Raw genomic sequence first — 20627 nt, 5'->3', positions numbered from 1 at the left:
TCACCTGCATTAGACCTTCCAAAATGCATTACCTCACATTTGTCCGGATTAAACTCCATCTGCCATTTCTCCGCCCAAGTCTCCAACCGATCTATATCCTGCTGTATCCTCTGACAATCCTCATCACCATCCGCAACTCCACCAACCTTTGTGTCGTCCGCAAACTTACTAATCAGACCAGCTACATTTTCCTCCAAATCATTTATATATACTACAAACAGCAAAGGTCCCAGCACTGATCCCTCCGGAACACCACTAGTCACATCCCTCCATTCAGAAAAGCACCCTTCCACTGATACCCTCTGTCTTCTGTGACCGAGCCAGTTCTGTATCCATCTTGCCATCTTGAGGTTCTGAAGTTGGAGAGAGATGAGCCAACCAGAGTGCAGATCCTCAATGTTTCTACAAGCTGTGATGGGGCTGACAATTCAGTACGAGGCAAAGTGTGAGTAATCCACATCAGCGGCAGTTAGAGAATGGAATCAGATTAGAAATTAGCAAAGAAAAGGAGTGAGGCAAAGACATAATGAGTAATACTGTGAACCTGCACCTGAATCCACATCCAACACGTGGAGCTGCACAGCGCAACTGTAATCTCTGGGCAAATCTGACAGGCTCATTGTCACAATCAGACCGTCAGACCCCCGAGCTGGAAACAACTGGGAAACACGTGTCCTGCTCCCCCTACCCCCACACTCTCTCCCCCTCCCTGCTCCCCATGCCCCCACACTCACTCCCCCTCCCCTGCCCCCACACTCACTCCCCCTCCCCTGCTCCCCCTACCCCCACACTCACTCCCCCTCCCCGCTTCCTCTGCCCCCACACTCACTCCCCCTCCCTGCTCCCCCTACCCCCACACTCACTCCCCCTCCCCTGCTCCCCCTACCCCCACACTCACTCCCCCCTACCCCACCTCCCCCCACTCCCCCTGCTTCCCCTGCCCCCCACACTCACTCCCCCTCCCCTGCTCCCCCTACCCCCACACTCACTCCCCTCCCCTACTGCCCCTGCCCCCACACTCTCTCCCCCTCCCTTCTCCCCCTGCCCCCACACTCTCTCCCCCTCCCCTTCTCCCCCTACCCCCACACTCACTCCCCCTCCCCTGCTCCCCCTGCCCCCACACTCACTCCCCCTCTCCCTGCTCCCCCTGCCCCCACACTCACTCCCCCTCCCCTCCTCCCCCCTACCCCCCACTCTCTCCCCCTCCCTGCTCCTCCTACCCCCCACACTCTCTCCCCTCCCCTGCTCCACCTACGCCCACACTCACTCCCCCTCCTCTGCTCCCCCTGCCCCCACACTCACTCCCCCTCCCCTGCTCCACCTGCCCCCACACTAACACTCCCCCTCCCCTGCTCCACCAGCCCCCACACTCACTCCCCCTCCCCTACTCCCCCTGCCCCCACACTCTCTCCCCCTCCCCTTCTCCCCCTGCCCCACACTCTCTCCTTCTCCCCCTACCCCCACACTCACTCCTCCTCCCCTACTCCCCCTGCCCCCACACTCTCTCCCCCTCCCCTTCTCCCCCTGCCCCCACACTCACTCCCCCTCTCCTGCTCCCCCTGCCCCCCACACTCACTCCCCCTCCCCTCCTCCCCTTACCCCCCCACTCTCTCCCCCTCCTGCTCCTCCTACCCCCACACTCTCTCCCCCTCCCCTGCTCCACCTACCCCCACACTCACTCCCCCTCCCCTGCTCCACCTGCCCCCACACTCTCTCCCCCTCCTCTGCTCCCCCTGCCCCCACACTCACTCCCCCTCCCCTGCTCCCCCTGCCCCCACACTCACTCCCCCTCCCCTGCTCCACCTGCCCCCACACCCACTCCCCTCCCCTGCTCCACCTGCTGCCACACTCACTCCCCCTCCCCTGCACCACCTGCCCTCATACTCTCTCCCCCTCCCCTGCTCCACCTGCCCCCACACTCTCTCCCCCTCCCGCTTCCCCTGCCCCCACACACACCCCCTCCCCTGCTCCACCTGCCCCCACACTCTCTCCCCTCCGCTGCTCCCCCAACCCCCCCACTCTCTCCCCCCCCCTGCTCCCCCTACCCCCACACTCACTCCCCCTCCCTGCTCCCCCTACCCCCACACTCACTCCCTTCCCCTGCTCCCCCTGCCCCCACACTCACTCCCCCTCCCCAGCTTCCCCTGCCCCACACTCTCTCCCCCTCCCCTGCTCCCCCTGCCCCCACACTCACTCCCCCTCCCCTGCTCCCCCTACCCCCACACTCTCTCCCCCTCCCCTACTCCCCCTGCCCCCCCACTCACTCCCCCTCCCCTGCTCCGCTCCCCCTGCCCCCACACTCACTCCCCCTCCCCTGCTCCCCCTACCCCCACACACTCCCCCTCCCCTGCTCCCCCTACCCCCCCACTCTCTCCCCCTCCCCTGCTCCCCCGACCCCCCCACTCTCCTCCCCCTCCCCTGCTCCACCTGTCCCCACACTCACACCCCCTCCCCTGCTCCCCCTACCCCCACACTCTCTCCCCCTCCCCTGCTCCACCTGTCCCCACACTCACTCCACCTCCCTACTTCCCCTGCCCCCACACTCTCTCCCCCTCCCCTGCTTCCCCTGCCCCCACACTCACACCCCCTCCCTTGCTCCACCTGCCCCCACACTCTCTCCCCCTCCCCTGCTCCACCTGCCCCACACTCACTCCCCTCCCCTGTTCCACCTGCCCCACACTCACTCCGCCCCCACTCCCTCCATGCCCCCACACTCCCCCTCCCCTCCCCTACTCCCCCTCCTTTGCCACTTAACTTAAAATTATCAAATCAAAGCGTTGGATAAAAATACAGACCGAATCTGTGGCTTTAGCAGGGGTTGATTGGTCTACTCCCCTGGCCCAGCTTTCACTCACTCTTTAAGTCTTGTCTCTATCATGCTTCAGTCACACTTCAAAGTGTCAACAATATCCATAGGACAAGAAAGACAGTCAATTTCTGCTGATTTCCCTGCCCTTCATAACTTGCCTTCTCTCAAGAGAACTCAGGATTTACACAGCTGTCAATGTGCAGAAATTTCTCTCTGACTGACATCCAGGAGAGCCTGGATCCAGCCTTAAAGGGGCAGGCCAGTTAAAAAGAGCTTCATTTTAGCACCTGAAAATGAAACTAGTGCTCAAGTCCATCCTTCCAATTGTGATGGAATTTACATGCCGTCCCCTACATCAATAAACAGATTGCGACAGTAAAGTTTTACAAAAGGTCGTTCTCAAAATACTCATCACATGAAAGGACTTCAAATCCCACTCACTGTCTCACACGACCACTTTACATAAAAGATCAACTGTTCCGAATTCTACAGAAAGCGAAACAACAATGGTATCAGTTATCCAGTAACAGGGTTAATCCGTTAAACATTGACATGCTAATATAGTGATCGCAATGTCATGGATTAATATTAATACTACATCACTAGTACTAGTTATATAGTAACAGGTTAATTCCCTCGCAAAATATTGCAAGCCTGAGAACAGCAATGAGCAATGAGAAGCTTCATCTCATTTCACTCTCTATTGAAGATATTATTTGAATTTACTCCCACCATAGTTTGGTCACGAGGCAGCATCACTGGTTTTACACCAGAACTGGACATCACAGCGGCACAACTCACAGAGCCCCAGACCCTCTCTGGTGCGGGCAGGGGATATGATATGTTATATCCTGTGTTGAACCTGCGCTGGCCACCAGTCTCAAACATGTCAATAACCCTGGAATTTCAGGCTTTGGGTGTGGGTGGAGAAGCCCTCCCAAAGCATCCACAAAAAATTTCAGAACCTCACTGTGTAGACTCACCCTTAAAAGGATGGGAACATGGGCAGCAGAAACAGAGTGAGCTCAGTGACCTACGAGAGTCATTCCTGAGGTACACACAGGCCAAACAGTGTCAACATCCATGAAACACAAACCCCAATAACAAACACCACCCAGGGACCTGTACCTCAGGAAGGCTCAGGGCACTTGGAACTAACATCAAAGCCAATTAATACCCAGGAAACACGTACCCCAACAAGAAACGGCACCCACAATCTCATACCCCAGTGAAAATAAGTGTGTGTGGAACTGGACCCAGTGAGAGTCAGTGTGTGTGGAACTGTACCCCAGTGAGAGTCAGTGTGTGTGGAACTGTACCCCAGTGAGAGTCAGTGTGTGTGGAACTGTATCCCAGTGAGAGTCAGTGTGTGTGGAACTGTATCCCAGTGAGAGTCAGTGTGTGTGGAACTGTATCCCAGTGAGAGTCAGTGCGTGTGGAACTGTATCCCAGTGAGAGTCAGTGCGTGTGGAACTGTACCCCGGTGAGAGTCAGTGTGTGTGGAACTGTATCCCCGGTGAGAGTCAGTGTGTGTGGAACTGTATCCCAGTGAGAGTCAGTGCGTGTGGAACTGTACCCCCGGTGAGAGTCAGTGTGTGTGGAACTGTATCCCAGTGAGAGTCAGTGTGTGTGGAACTGTACCCCAGTGAGAGTCAGTGTGTGTGGAACTGTACCCAGTGAGAGGCAGTGTGTGTGGAACTGTACCCCAGTGAGAGTCAGTGTGTGTGGAACTGTACCCCAGTGAGAGGCAGTGTGTGTGGAACTGTACCCCAGTGAGAGTCAGTGTGTGTGGAACTGTACCCCAGTGAGAGGCAGTGTGTGTGGAACTGTACCCCAGTGAGAGGCAGTGTGTGTGGAACTGTACCCCAGTGAGAGTCAGTGTGCGCGGATCTGTACCCCAGTGAGACTCAGTGTGTGCGGAACTGTACCCCAGTGAGAGTCAGTGTGTGTGGAACTGTACCCCAGTGAGAGTCAGTGCGTGTGGAACTGTACCCAGTGAAAGTCAGTGTGTGTGGAACTGTACCCCAGTGAGAGTCAGTGCATGTGGAACTGTACCCCAGTGAGAGTCAGTGCGTGTGGAACTGTACCCCAGTGAGAGTCAGTGCGTGTGGAACTGTACCCCAGTGAGAGTCAGTGCGTGTGGAACTGTACCCCAGTGAGAGTCAGTGCGTGTGGAACTGTAACCCAGTGAGAGTCAGTCTGTGTGGAACTGTACCCCAGTGAGAGTCAGTGATTATGGACCTGTACCCCAGTGAGAGTCAGTGTCTGCGGATCTGGACCCCAGTGAGAGTCAGTGTGTGCGGAACTGTACCCCAGTGAGAGTCAGTGCGTGTGGAACTGTACCCCAGTGAGAGGCAGTGTGTGTGGAACTGTACCCCAGTGAGAGTCAGTCGATGTGGAACTGTACCCCAGTGAGAGTCAGTGTGTGCGGATCTATACCCAGTGAGAGTCAGTGTGTGCGGAACTGTACCCCAGTGAGAGTCAGTGTGTGTGGAACTGTACCCCAGTGAGAGTCAGTGCGTGTGGAACTGTACCCCAGTGAAAGTCAGTGTGTGTGGAACTGTACCCCAGTGAGAGTCAGTGTGTGCAGATCTGTACCCCAGTGAGAGTCAGTGTGTGTGGAACTGTACCCCAGTGAGAGTCAGTGCGTGTGGAACTGTACCCAGTGAAAGTCAGTGTGTGTGGAACTGTACCCCAGTGAGAGTCAGTGCATGTGAAACTGTAACCCAGTGAGAGTCAGTGTGTGTGGAACTGTACCCCAGTGAGAGTCAGTGCGTGTGGAACTGTACCCAGTGAAAGTCAGTGTGTGTGGAACAGTACCCCAGTGAGAGTCAGTGATTATGGAACTGTACCCCAGTGAGAGTCAGTGCGTGTGGAACTGTACCCCAGTGAGAGTCAGTGATTATGGACCTGTAACCCAGTGAGAGTCAGTCTGTGTGGAACTGTACCCCAGTGAGAGTCAGTGATTATGGACCTGTACCCCAGTGAGAGTCAGTGTGTGCGGATCTGTACCCCAGTGAGAGTCAGTGTGTGCGGAACTGTACCCCAGTGAGAGTCAGTGCGTGTGGAACTGTACCCCAGTGAGAGGCAGTGTGTGTGGAACTGTACCCCAGTGAGAGTCAGTCGATGTGGAACTGTACCCCAGTGAGAGTCAGTGTGTGCGGAACTGATCCCCAGTGAGAGTCAGTGTGTGTGAAACTGTACCCCAGTGAGAGTCAGTGTGTGCAGATCTGTACCCCAGTGAGAGTCAGTGTGTGTGGATCTGTACCCCAGTGAGAGTCAGTGCGTGTGGAACTGTACCCCAGTGAGAGTCAGTGATTATGGACCTGTAACGCAGTGAGAGTCAGTCTGTGTGGAACTGTACACCAGTGAGAGTCAGTGTGTGTGGAACTGTACCCCAGTGGGAGTCAGTGCGTGTGGAACTGTACCCCAGTGAGAGTCAGTGTGTGCGGAACTGTACCCAGTGAGAGTCAGTGTGTGTGGAACTGTACCCAGTGAGAGTCAGTGTGTGCGGAACTGTACCCCAGTGAGAGTCAGTGTGTGTGGAACTGTATCCCAGTGAGAGTCAGTGTGTGTGGAACTGTACCCAGTGAGAGTCAGTGTGTGCGGAACTGTACCCCAGTGAGAGTCAGTGTGTGTGGAACTGTACCCAGTGAGAGTCAGTGTGTGTGGAACTGTACCCAGTGAGAGTCAGTGTGTGCGGAACTGTACCCCAGTGAGAGTCAGTGTGTGTGGAACTGGATCCCAGTGAGAGTCAGTGTGTGTGGAACTGGATCCCAGTGAGAGTCAGTGTGTGTGGAACTGTACCCAGTGAGAGCCAGTGTGTGCGGAACTGTACCCTAGTGAGAGTCAGTGTGTGTGGAACTGTATCCCAGTGAGAGTCAGTGTGTGTGGAACTGTACCCCAGTGAGAGTCAGTGTGTGTGGAACTGTACCCAGTGAGAGTCAGTGTGTGTGGAACTGTACCCAGTGAGAGTCAGTGTGTGCGGAACTGTACCCCATTGAGAGTCAGTGTGTGTGGAACTGTATCCCAGTGAGAGTCAGTGTGTGTGGAACTGTACCCCAGTGAGAGTCAGTGTGTGTGGAACTGTACCCCAGTGAGAGTCAGTGTGTGTGGAACTGTACCCCAGTGATAGTCAGTGTGTGTGGAACTGTACCCCAGTGAGAGTCAGTGTGTGTGGAACTGTACCCCAGTGAGAGTCAGTGTGTGTGGAACTGTACCCAGTGAGAGTCAGTGTGTGTGGAACTGTACCCCAGTGAGAGTCAGTGTGTGTGGAACTGTACCCCAGTGAGAGTCAGTGTGTGTCGAACTGTACCCCAGTGAGAGTCAGTGTGTGTGGAACTTGACCCAGTGAGAGTCAGTGTGTGTGCAACTGTACCCCAGGGAGTGTCAGTGTGTTTGGAACTGTACCCCAGTGAGAGTCAGTGTGTGTGGAACTGGACCCAGTGAGAGTCAGTGTGTGTGGAACTGGACCCCAGTGAGAGTCAGTGTGTGTGGAACTGTACCCCATTGAGAGTCAGTGTGTGTGGAACTGTACCCCAGTGAGAGTCAGTGTGTGTGGAACTGGACCCAGTGAGAGTCAGTGTGTGTGGAACTGGACCCCAGTGAGAGTCAGTGCGTGTGGAACTGTACCCCAGTGAGAGTCAGTGCGTGTGGAACTGTACCCCAGTGAGAGTCAGTGTGTGTGGAACTGTACCCCATTGAGAGTCAGTGTGTGTGGAACTGTACCCCAGTGAGAGTCAGTGTGTGTGGAACTGTACCCCAGTGAGAGTCAGTGTGTGTGGAACTTGACCCAGTGAGAGTCAGTGTGTGTGCAACTGTACCCCAGGGAGTGTCAGTGTGTTTGGAACTGTACCCCAGTGAGAGTCAGTGTGTGTGGAACTGGACCCAGTGAGAGTCAGTGTGTGTGGAACTGGACCCCAGTGAGAGTCAGTGTGTGTGGAACTGTACCCCATTGAGAGTCAGTGTGTGTGGAACTGTACCCCAGTGAGAGTCAGTGTGTGTGGAACTGGACCCAGTGAGAGTCAGTGTGTGTGGAACTGGACCCCAGTGAGAGTCAGTGCGTGTGGAACTGTACCCCAGTGAGAGTCAGTGCGTGTGGAACTGTACCCCAGTGAGAGTCAGTGTGTGTGGAACTGTACCCCATTGAGAGTCAGTGTGTGCGGAACTGGACCCAGTGAGAGTCAGTGTGTGTGGAACTGGACCCCGGTGAGAATAAAAGAGGAAATATGCAAGATAATGTGCTAAAGAGCAAGATATTTTCACTGGAAAAGTGTGAAGTGATTCATTTTGGAAGGTCGAATTTGAATGCAGAATACAGGCTTAAAGACAACCCGAACCCGACCCGGGCCCGAGTCGTTTGATTTTTTAAATGCCCGACCTGACCAGAAACCGAGACATGTAGTTGGGTTTGGTCGGACAGGCAGGCTTTACTGCAGAGTGTGGAGTCCGGACTGCACGTTTCCCGCTTTGATGTCCTGAATGTTCATTTGAAGATTACTTCCCAGAGCAAGGCAGCACTGCCCACGTCCAGCCCGACCCGACCTGAACCCGAATGCTGGACCCAGAAGAGTGACCCAACCTGACCGGAAGGCGACACATGTCGTCGGGTTTGGGTCGGGTTTGGGTTGGGTCTGGGTCGGGTTTGGGTCAGGTTTGGGTCAGGTCTGGTCGGGTTTGGGTTGGGTCTGGTTGGGTTTGAGTCGGGTCTGGGTCTGGGTCGGGTTTGGGTCGGGTCTGGTCGGGTTTGGGTCGGGTCTGGTTTGGGTCGGGATTGGGTTGGGTCTGGTCTGGTTTGGGTTGGGTTTGGGTCGGGTCTGGTTGGGTTTGGGTCGGGTCTGGTCAGGTTTGGGTCGGGATTGGGTCGGGTCTGGTCTGGTTTGGGTCGGGTCTGGTTGGGTTTGGGTCGGGATTGGGTTGGGTCTGGTCGGGTTTGGGTCGGGATTGGGTTGGGTCTGGTCGGGTTTGGTTTGGGTCTGGTCGGGTTTGGGTTGGGTTTGGGTTGGGTCTGGTCAGGTTTGGGTCGGGATTGGGTCGGGTCTGGTCTGGTTTGGGTCGGGTCTGGTTGGGTTTGGGTCGGGATTGGGTTGGGTCTGGTCGGGTTTGAGTCGGGTCTGGGTCTGGGTCGGGTTTGGGTCGGGTCTGGTCGGGTTTGGGTCGGGTCTGGGTCGGGTTTGGGTCGGGATTGGGTTGGGTCTGGTCTGGTTTGGGTTGGGTTTGGGTCGGGTCTGGTTGGGTTTGGGTCGGGTCTGGTCAGGTTTGGGTCGGGATTGGGTCGGGTCTGGTTGGGTTTGGGTCGGGTCTGGTCGGGTTTGGGTCGGGATTGGGTTGGGTCTGGTCGGGTTTGAGTCGGGTCTGGGTCTGGGTCGGGTTTGGGTCGGGTCTGGTCGGGTTTGGGTCGGGTCTGGGTCGGGTTTGGGTCGGGATTGGGTTGGGTCTGGTCTGGTTTGGGTTGGGTTTGGGTCGGGTCTGGTTGGGTTTGGGTTGGGTTTGGGTCGGGTCTGGTCAGGTTTGGGTCGGGATTGGGTCGGGTCTGGTTGGGTTTGGGTCGGGTCTGGTCGGGTTTGGGTCGGGATTGGGTTGGGTCTGGTTTGGGTTGGGTTTGGGTCGGGTCTGGTTGGGTTTGGGTTGGGTTTGGGTCGGGTCTGGTCAGGTTTGGGTCGGAATTGGGTCGGGTCTGGTCTGGTTTGGGTCGGGTCTGGTTGGGTTTGGGTTGGGATTGGGTCGGGTCTGGTCTGGTTTGGGTCGGGTCTGGTTGGGTTTGGGTCGGGATTGGGTTGGGTCTGGTCGGGATTGGGTTGGGTCTGGTTTGGGTTGGGTTTGGGTCGGGTCTGGTTGGGTTTGGGTTGGGTTTGGGTCGGGTCTGGTGAGGTTTGGGTCGGGATTGGGTCGGGTCTGGTCTGGTTTGGGTCGGGTCTGGTTGGGTTTGGGTCGGGATTGGGTTGGGTCTGGTCGGGTTTGGTTTGGGTCTGGTCGGGTTTGGGTTGGGTCTGGTCTGGTTTGGCTCGGGTTTGGGTCGGGTCTGGTTGGGTTTGGGTCGGGATTGGGTTGGGTCTGGTTGGGTTTGGGTCGGGTCTGGTCGGGTTCGGGTCGGGTTTGGGTCGGGTCTGGTTGGGTTTGGGTCGGGTCTGGTCTGGTCTGGTTTGGGTCGGGTTTGGGTCGGGTCTGGGTCGGGGTTGGGTTGGGTCTGGTCGGGTTTGGTTTGGTTCTGGTCGGGTTCGGGTCGGGTTCGGGTCGGGTCTGGTTGGGTTTGGGTTGGGTGGCTACGCTTTAGTATGAAGTCCTGAGGGATGGGCCGAAGGCTGGAAAGACAAGTGAATTGAATATTCTTAATAAAACACTTACTGCAGGATTGAACAAGTTTCTGCAAAGCTGAGGGCACACCCAGCGTGTAGGTACAGTACATCCCGTGGGAATCAACCTCTTTGTGGTGTATCTTACAGTAACCTCAAAAACCACCTTCCCACAATAAATCACTCACAATCATCATCTGTGATGCAATGCAGGAAATCAGAACCCAAACATCTTCAATTTACAATCTACTACCCAAAGAATTCCAGCAAATAACTGCACTGATCCTTCACACCAAACACAGTTAACCTGCCACTCCCCCGAAACAAACCATCCAATTATCAGCAACACATCTGCTGGGAAGCAAGCCGCCTAATACTTACTTCATGTCATCACAAAATGGAGGAGTTAAAAACAATTGCAGAAGAACACACAAAGTTTTCTATGTTAACTGTACTCATCAAACCCATTACAACAGCATGGGGTTCAAGGGATCAAAACCGGCGAGAGAGAACCTCGGCATTGCCTCTGCTCATTACCCACTTCCTGCCACTATGTGGGTGGAGAAGCGACATTGGCTGACCCTCAGGTCAGGGAGAGTTAAATGGGCTGCTGCAAGGTTCGTCATTTTAACAGTAGATGAGCAGATACTCTATCGATTCTTCAAACTGTGTTCTGTGTACTTTTCCCACTGGGAATGAAAGAGTTTCTGAATCAAACGGCAGACACAGAGTTAACTGAAGCCACCTACGGAGAGATGATTGTATGAGTGTAAAACAAGGAAACCCATCCTGATCACAAGGACAGTTTCCTGTTACCCTCCTGTGTCCCACAAGTGCACCCAGATGTATGGGAGGGTGGGGGAGTAGGGGTGAGTGTATGGGAGGGTGGGGGCGAGTGTATGGGAGGGTGCGGGAGTGGGGGCGAGTGTATGGGAGGGTGCGGGAGTGGGGGCGAGTGTATGGGAGGGTGGGGGCGAGTGTATGGGAGGGTGGGGGAGTGGGGGCGAGTGTATGGGAGGGTGGGGGAGTGGGGGCGAGTGTATGGGAGGGTGGGGGAGTGGGGGCGAGTGTATGGGAGGGTGGGGGAGTGGGGGCGAGTGTATGGGAGGGTGGGGGCGAGTGTATGGGAGGGTGGGGCAGTGGGGGGCGAGTGTATGGGAGGGTGGGGGCGAGTGTATGGGAGGGTGGGGGAGTGGGGGCGAATGAGAGAGAGCCTCCAGCAAACCCTAACAATGAACGGACAAACATTTCTATCTTCTGTTCCCCCACCCTCCCCAAGCTGGGATGGGGGTCGGGAGTGGGGGGGGGGGGGGGGGGGGGGGAGAATGGGTAGCATGGGGAAATTGGGAAGGAAGTGAGCCTTAAAGAAGGGGAAGATCAGCCGCCTGTCAGTAACTCCCGATGCAGCAAAACAAGGACATCTCACACACTCCTGCCCCAGGGAGTCACTGAATGATATTGTTTCAGTTTCGTGTTTACGCCAGTTACTGATAATTAAAAAGTCAGAAATAATGAGCATCTTTTATTCTGACAATTCTGAAGTTTTTTTGACTTACAGTGCAAGTCCTGGATTGAGGGGATCGCTTCTCAAAGCCGTTCATCTCATTAATTCCACTACCCCCACATCCCAGATTGAGAATCTCACCTAGCAGGGGGCTCCTCCCCAACTCTGGAATCTCTTCCATCCCCAGAATCCTCAGTGATATCTGCACTCTAATCCTCTAATTCTGGTCTCTTGAGCATCCCAGATTTTAATCGCTTCATCATTGGTGGCTGTGCCTTTAAATACCTGGGCCCTAAACTCTGGAATTCCCTCCTTACACCTCTCTGCCTCTCCACCTCGCTTTCCTCCTTTAAGACACTCCTTAAAATCTACCTCTTTGACCAAGCTTTTGGTCACCCGTCCTAATATCTCTTTATGTGCCTTGGTGGCGTATTTTGTTTTATGACTGTGAAGCACCTTGGGACGTTTTCTAGACAGATACATGAATGGGCAGGAAGCAAAGAGATACAGACCCTTAGAAAATAGGCGACAGGTTTAGATAGAGGATCTGGATCGGCGCAGGCTTGGAGGGCCGAAGGGCCTGTTCCTGTGCTGTAATTTTCTTTGTTCTTTGTTTTGTCTCATTTAAAGGCACTATGTAAATATAAGTTGTTGTTGCTGACACCAGTACCATTGTATGTGCCACATGTTGATACAGATGTGGAAAGGTCACAACACCACTCCGCTCGGCAGTCCATTAAATCCCAGTTCCACTGTTGTTCTATTCAACTCTTCCTTAAATGATTCACAGTTTGCCATTTACTGCCGGAAGCCCCTTCCATTCCAACATCAGTTGTTAATTTGCTGAGTTTACAGTGATCCATGTCCATGTTCCTACTTTTCTATTTTATTGTCAAATAGTGCTGAAGATTGACCATTTCTGCATAGATTTCCTCAGTTTTTACGACAGCATGTGCTCTGTTCCCTGCGCTATGTCCAGGGTCTTGACTGTCTGCTTGAGATTTTGTGACTAAAACTGGACACAGAACTCAAGGTGCAGTCTGACTAGTGCCACATGACAGGGAACAAATTCTCACTGACAGGGATTAAAGTTTGAAATTAGGGGATTGTACAACACGGGAACATGGCTCCAACACCCCTGTGCATCCCAGCTCTGGAACACAGCTGCTCACCAAATCCCTGACTTGAAATAAAGCCACAGAAGACTGTGCCACTGCATTCCTATAATATTTAGAATTCGAGTATAGAAAACATCTGAAAATGTAGACAGTCTCCATAATACTTTGTGAAAAGCTGGACTTCTGGACATTGGTTGCAATCACTCTGTGGCAGGTGAAGTATGAATGTGCTGCTAACAGCAGACAGCTCAGTAACAAGGGGACGCACACACACATGCTCTCTTCCTGGGAAAAACTAATGGTCATTCTGACTGACCTTTAAACAGAATTCTCTTCACTCAGTCTGTTTCTGATCACAAGCTGCTGTTTCTGCATTAATTACTCCAGTGCCCACATGTTCTGTCGGTTTTCTTTCCAGCACAACTATCATCTGTAGGTGAGAGAATCCCAAATTACACTTAATTCCCCACCTCACCTGCTCTTTTTAAAGACTTGTTCCCTAACTGATTGAAAATCTCTCTCATCCAGTCCTCACCCTGAGACTGTGACAGCTGCAAAACTGGAGGAAGATGGAGCAAAAGGAAAACTATTGGGATGAAAAAAGGGGAAGTCAAAAATAGAAATCAGAGATGAACACAAGGGATTAAATGAGAGGCGTGGATCATCATGACCCCTCAGCTTGACTAACATCCAAATCTTGAATGAGCTGCAACTTTCTGTAGCTAAATACTAAACATTGTTTTCATCACAACCAGCAGCTCCTCACCACTGACTCCAGCCTCATCCTTGGCCAATCTTTCAGGCTGATCCAGAGTCTTCACTAGCTTCTCATGCCTGACCTGAGATTCTGACCCCAAATTCTCTCCATTACCGAGACCTACATCCACCCTCAGAGCAATAACAATATCACTTGTGTATCTGAGCAGTCAGAACATCTCCTATCGAAACTGTCCCCTGCATCATGACCATAGACTCCACACTGCAGAGGAGCTGGGAGTTGATGAGATTTGTGAGAGTCTCTGTCCCCAGGGTGGGGATGTCTCTCTCTCTGTCCCCAGGGTGGGGATGTCTCTGTCCCCAGGGTGGGGATCTCTCTCTCTCTGCCCCTGGGGTGGGGATATCTCTGTCACTGTCCCCGGGGTGGGAATGTCTCTGTCCCCGGGGTGGGGATCTCTCTGTCTCTGTCCCCAGGGTGGGGATGTCTCTGTCCCCGGGGTGGGGATGTCTCTGTCACTGTCCCCAGGGTGGGGATGTCTCTGTCCCCGGGGTGGGGATGTCTCTGTCTCTGTCTCTGTCCCCGGGGTGGGGATGTCTCTCTCTCTGCCCCTGGGGTGGGGATGTCTCTGTCACTGTCCCCAGGGTGGGGATGTCTCTCTCTCTGTCCCCGGGGTGGGGATGTCTCTGTCCCCGGGGTGGGGATGTCTCTGTCACTGTCCCCAGGGTGGGGATGTCTCTGTCCCCGGGGTGGGGATGTCTCTCTCTCTGTCCCCAGGGTGGGGATGTCTCTGTCCCCAGGGTGGGGTTCTCTCTCTCTCTCAGTCCACGGGGTGGGGATGTCTCTGTCCCCGGGGTGGGGATGTCTCTCTCTCTGTCCCCAGGGTGGGGATGTCTCTCTCTCTGTCCTCGGGGTGGGGATGTCTCTGTCCCCGGGGTGGGGATCTCTCTGTCCCCGGGGTGGGGATCTCTCTCTCGCTCTCTGTCCCCGGGGTGGGGATGTCTCTCTCTCTGTCCCCGGGGTGGGGATGTCTCTCTCTCTGGGGTGGGGATCTCTCTCTCTCTGTCCCCGGGGTGGGGATGTCTCTGTCCCCAGGGTGGGGTTCTCTCTCTCTCTGTCCCCGGGGTGGGGATGTCTCTGTCTCTGTCCCCGGGGTGGGGATGTCTCTGTCACTGTCTCCAGGGTGGGGATGTCTCTGTCCCCGGGGTGGGGATGTCTCTGTCCCCGGGGTGGGGATGTCTCTGTCTCTGTCCCCGGGGTGGGGATGTCTCTGTCACTGTCTCCAGGGTGGGGATGTCTCTGTCCCCGGGGTGGGGATCTCTCTGTCTCTGTCCCCCGGGTGGGGATGTCTCTGTCTCTGTCCCCGGGGTGGGGATGTCTCTGTCACTGTCTCCAGGGTGGGGATGTCTCTGTCCCCGGGGTGGGGATCTCTCTGTCTCTGTCCCCGGGGTGGGGATGTCTCTGTCCCCGGGGTGAGGATGTCTCTGTCTCTGTCCCCGGGGTGGGGATGTCTCTGTCACTGTCCCCGGGGTGGGGATGTCTCTGTCCCCGGGGTGGGGATGTCTCTGTCACTGTCTCCAGGGTGGGGATGTCTCTGTCCCCGGGGTGGGGATGTCTCTGTCTCTGTCCCCGGGGTGGGGATGTCTCTGTCTCTGTCTCCAGGGGGGGGATGTCTCTGACCCCGGGGTGGGGAACTCTCTGTCACTGTCTCCAGGGTGGGGATGTCTCTGTCCCCGGGGTGGGGATCTCTCTGTCACTGTCTCCAGGGTGGGGATGTCTCTGTCCCCAGGGTGGGGATCTCTCTGTCACTGTCTCCAGGGTGGGGATGTCTCTGTCCCCGGGGTGGGGATGTCTCTGTCTCTGTCCCCGGGGTGGGGATGTCTCTGTCCCCGGGGTGGGGATGTCTGTGTCTCTGTCCCCGGGGTGGGGATCTCTCTGTCACTGTCTCCAGGGTGGGGATGTCTCTGTCCCCGGGGTGGGGATCTCTCTGTCACTGTCTCCAGGGTGGGGATGTCTCTGTCCCCAGGGTGGGGATGTCTCTGTCTCCAGGGTGGGGATGTCTCTGTCCCCGGGGTGGGGATCTCTCTGTCACTGTCTCCAGGGTGGGGATGTCTCTGTCCCCGGGGTGGGGATCTCTCTGTCACTGTCTCCAGGGTGGGGATGTCTCTGTCCCCGGGGTGGGGATCTCTCTGTCTCTGTCCCCGGGGTGGGGATGTCTCTGTCCCCGGGGTGGGGATCTCTCTGTCTCTGTCCCCGGGGTGGGGATGTCTCTGTCCCCGGGGTGGGGATGTCTCTGTCCCCGGGGTGGGGATCTCTCTGTCACTGTCTCTGTCTCTCCCCCTACCTGTCTCAAGTCGGCGATCAGGGTGATGAAGCTGCCGTCTCCTCTCCTGAACTCGATGCTGATGGAATCCGAGTCCGTATCCGCTTGCAGCGTCTCCTCGGTGACCTGTCCATCGGGCAGGCGGACCTGGACCCTCAGCCCCGCGGCCGGAGCTTCGGCCCGTCCGGCTCCGGACACCAGCAGCGTGGCCACGAGCAGCAGCAGTGGCCGCTGGACACGCACCGATCCCGGGGGCAAGAGCGGGGGCATCGCGGGGCCAGAAAGTTCAACAACTTCCCCCAACTCGGCAACAAGTTCCCGGGAACCCCGGCGGCATCTCCCCGGACTCCGGCCCCGATCCCAAACTCTCCCCGGACTCCGGCCCCGATCCCAAACTCTCCCCGGACTCCGGCCCCGATCCCAAACTCTCCCCGGACTCCGGCCCCGATCCCAAACTCTCCCCGGACTCCGGCCCCGATCCCAAACTCTCCCCGGACTCCGGCCCCGATCCCAAACTCTCCCCGGACTCCGGCCCCGATCCCAAACTCTCCCCGGACTCCGGCCCCGATCCCAAACTCTCCCCGGACTCCGGCCCCGATCCCAAACTCTCCCCGGACTCCGGCCCCGATCCCAAACTCTCCCCGGACTCCGGCCCCGATCCCAAACTCTCCCCGGACTCCGGCCCCGATCCCAAACTCTCCCCGGACTCCGGCCCCGATCCCAAACTCTCCCCGGACTCCGGCCCCGATCCCAAACTCTCCCCGGACTCCGGCCCCGATCCCAAACTCTCCCCGGACTCCAGAACAAACTTTCCCAACTTCTCCTCCCGGGAATTCCCGTCACTTCCTGCAGCTCCGCCCCGCTCGGCATGAAAACAGCAACTGGGGCAAAAACCCAGCAATTACCGACATTAACCCTGAAACAGGGACATTTACCACCAATGGTGTCAGTCCCTGATCCCAGTGTCAGTTACTGGGCATTGCTGGCAATGACTTTATTGCCCATCCCTAATTGCCCTTGAGAAGGTGGTGGTGAGCTGCCTTCTTGAACCACTGCAGTCCATGTGGGGTAGGTACACCCACTGTGCTGTTAGGAAGGGAGTTCCAGGATTTTGACCCAGCGACAGTGAAGGAACGGTGATATAGTTCTAAGTCAGGATGGTGTCTGACTTGGAGGGGAACACAGAAGAGTAAGTGTATCAGGTCAGAAAGAAACATTGGAAAATTGACGCTGGAGGGTGTACTGAGAGCAGAGAGGCCACTGGGCCAATGAACCAGTGCAGCTGCCACTGATGGACCACAATAAACATCATATCCAGTTCACCACTAATTATCTGAAAGATAATCATGAGAGAAATCTACCAGAAGATTCTCTTCCTGAAATCTCTGAATCCTGAAGGCAATAGAGTGAAAGAACAGGATCACAATCTAACATCCCGTCTCCAGAGCACAAGGTTAAAGTGGCAGAGTTCAGCAATCACACCACGAGACAGATACACAGCACATTCTAACAGGCCTTAAAATCCCAACACAACTCAGCTTCAAGTGAACTCTGTGAACCCAGGCACGCTGGTGGTAAGGAATGTCCTTGGGACATTTTGTCAACTGAAGGTGGAGATAATTGGTAGAACTTCTATGAGGTTTTCCCATTCATCAGCAGGTGGCTGTGAGTACACACATTATGGGAACTGGGGTACATATTATGGGAACTGGGGTACACACACTATGGAAACTGGGGTACACATTATGGGAACTGGGGTACACATTATGGGAACTGGGGTACATATTATGGGAACTGGGGTACACACTATGGAAACTGGGGTACACACTATGGGAACTGGGTACACATTATGGGAACTGGGGTACACATTATGGGAACTGGGGTACACACACTATGGGAACTGGGGTACATATTATGGGAACTGGGGTACACACTATGGAAACTGGGGTACACACTATGGGAACTGGGTACACATTATGGGAACTGGGGTACACATTATGGGAACTGGGGTACACACACTATGGGAACTGGGGTACATATTATGGGAACTGGGGTACATATTATGGGAACTGGGGTGCACACACTATGGAAACTGGGGTACACATTATGGGAACTGGGGTACACACTATGGGAACTGGGGTACACACATTATGGGAACTGGGGTACACATTATGGGAACTGGGGTACACACACTATGGGAACTGGGGTACACACACTATGGGAACTGGGGTACATACTATGGGAACTGGGGTACACACTATGGGAATTGGGGTACACATTATGGGAACTGGGGTACACACACTATGGAAACTGGGGTACACATTATGGGAACTGGGGTACACACTATGGAAACTGGGGTACACACTATGGGAACTGGGTACACATTATGGGAACTGGGGTACACATTATGGGAACTGGGGTACACACACTATGGGAACTGGGGTACATATTATGGGAACTGGGGTACATATTATGGGAACTGGGGTGCACACACTATGGAAACTGGGGTACACATTATGGGAACTGGGGTACACACTATGGGAACTGGGGTACACACATTATGGGAACTGGGGTACACATTATGGGAACTGGGGTACACACACTATGGGAACTGGGGTACACACACTATGGGAACTGGGGTACATACTATGGGAACTGGGGTACACACTATGGGAATTGGGGTACACATTATGGGAACTGGGGTACACACACTATGGGAACTGGGGTACACATTATGGGAACTGGGGTAACACACTATGGGAACTGGGGTACACATTATGGGAACTGGGGTAACACACTATGGGAACTGGGGTACATACTATGGGAACTGGGGTACACACACTATGGGAACTGGGGTACACATTATGGGAACTGGGGTACACACTGGGAACTGGGGTACATACTATGGGATCTGGGGTACACACACTATGGGAACTAGGGTACACATGGGAACTGGGGTACACACTTTGGGAACTGGGATGCACATTATGGGACCTGGGGTACACACACTATGGGAACTGGGGTGCACACACTATGGGAACTAGGGTACACATTATGGGAACTGGGGTACATACTATGGGAACTGGGATGCACATTATGGGACCTGGGGTACACACACTATGGGAACTGGGGTACACACACTTTGGGAACTGGGGTACACATTATGGGAACTGGGGTACATACTATGGGAACTGGGATACACATTATGGGACCTGGGGTACACACACTATGGGAACTGGGGTACACACACTATGGGAACTGGGGTACACACACTATGGGAACTGGGGTACATATTATGGGACCTGGGGTACACGCACTATGGGAACTGGGGTACACACACTATGGGAACTGGGGTACACACACTATGGGAACTGGGGTACATATTATGGGACCTGGGGTACACGCACTATGGGAACTGGGGTACACACTTTGGGAACTGGGGTACACACTATGGGAACTGGGGGATACACACTATGGGAACTGGGATACACACACTATGGGAACTGGGGTACACATTATGGGAACTGGGGTACATACTATGGGAACTGGGATACACATTATGGGACCTGGGGTACACACACTATGGGAACTGGGGTACACACACTATGGGAACTGGAGTACACACTTTGGGAACTGGGGTACATACTATGGGAACTGGGATACACACACTATGGGAACTAGGGTACACATTATGGGAACTGGGGTACATACTATGGGAACTGGGATGCACATTATGGGACCTGGGGTACACACACTATGGGAACTGGGGTACACACTTTGGGAACTGGGGTACATACTTTGGGAACTGGGATACACATTATGGGACCTGGGGTACACACACTATGGGAACTGGGGTACACACACTATGGGAACTGGGGTACACACACTATGGGAACTGGGGTACATATTATGGGACCTGGGGTACACGCACTATGGGAACTGGGGTACACACTTTGGGAACTGGGGTACACACTATGGGAACTGGGGGATACACACTATGGGAACTGGGATACACACACTATGGGAACTGGGGTACACATTATGGGAACTGGGGTACATACTATGGGAACTGGGATACACATTATGGGACCTGGGGTACACACACTATGGGAACTGGGGTACACACACTATGGGAACTGGAGTACACACTTTGGGAACTGGGGTACATACTATGGGAACTGGGATACACACACTATGGGAACTAGGGTACACATTATGGGAACTGGGGTACATACTATGGGAACTGGGATGCACATTATGGGACCTGGGGTACACACACTATGGGAACTGGGGTACACACTTTGGGAACTGGGGTACATACTTTGGGAACTGGGATACACATTATGGGACCTGGGTACACACTCTATGGGAACTGGGGTACACACACTATGGGAACTGGGGTATGCAAACTATGGGAACTGGGGTACACATTATGGGACCTGGGGTACACGCACTATGGGAACTGGGGTACACACTTTGGGAACTGGGGTACATACTATGGGAACTGGGGTACACACATTATGGGAACTGGGGTACACACTATGGGAGCTGGGGTACATATACTATGGCAACTGGGGTACACATTATGGCAACTGGGGTACACACACTATGGGAGCTGGGGTACACATACTATGGGAACTGGGGTACACACATTATGGGAACTGGGGTACACACACTATGGGAACTGGGGTACACACACTATGGGAACAAGGGTACACATTATGGGACCTGGGGTACACACACTATGGGAACTGGGGTACACACTTTGGGAACTGGGGTACATACTATGGGACCTGGGGTAGACACACTATGGGAACTGGGGTACACACTTTGGGAACTGGGGTACACAGACTATGGGAACTGGGG

At 54.7% G+C, this 20627-nt stretch overlaps 1 protein-coding gene across 1 annotated transcript in view; it reads right to left on the bottom strand.

Annotated features, from left to right (window-relative positions):
* Positions 1–16784, bottom strand: part of oafa (OAF homolog a (Drosophila)) — a 54476-nt gene extending 37692 nt beyond the window's left edge. The window contains exon 1 of the mRNA XM_068054196.1: positions 15783–16784. Within this exon, the coding sequence (XP_067910297.1) occupies positions 15783–16631 (849 nt within the window). The 5' untranslated portion in view covers positions 16632–16784. The remainder of the gene's footprint in view (positions 1–15782) is intronic.
* Positions 16785–20627: the final 3843 nt, after the last annotated feature.

Source organism: Heterodontus francisci, chromosome 22, assembly GCF_036365525.1.
Source record: "Heterodontus francisci isolate sHetFra1 chromosome 22, sHetFra1.hap1, whole genome shotgun sequence".
NCBI lineage: Eukaryota > Metazoa > Chordata > Chondrichthyes > Heterodontiformes > Heterodontidae > Heterodontus > Heterodontus francisci.
This window is presented reverse-complemented; position numbering and strand designations above follow the sequence as displayed.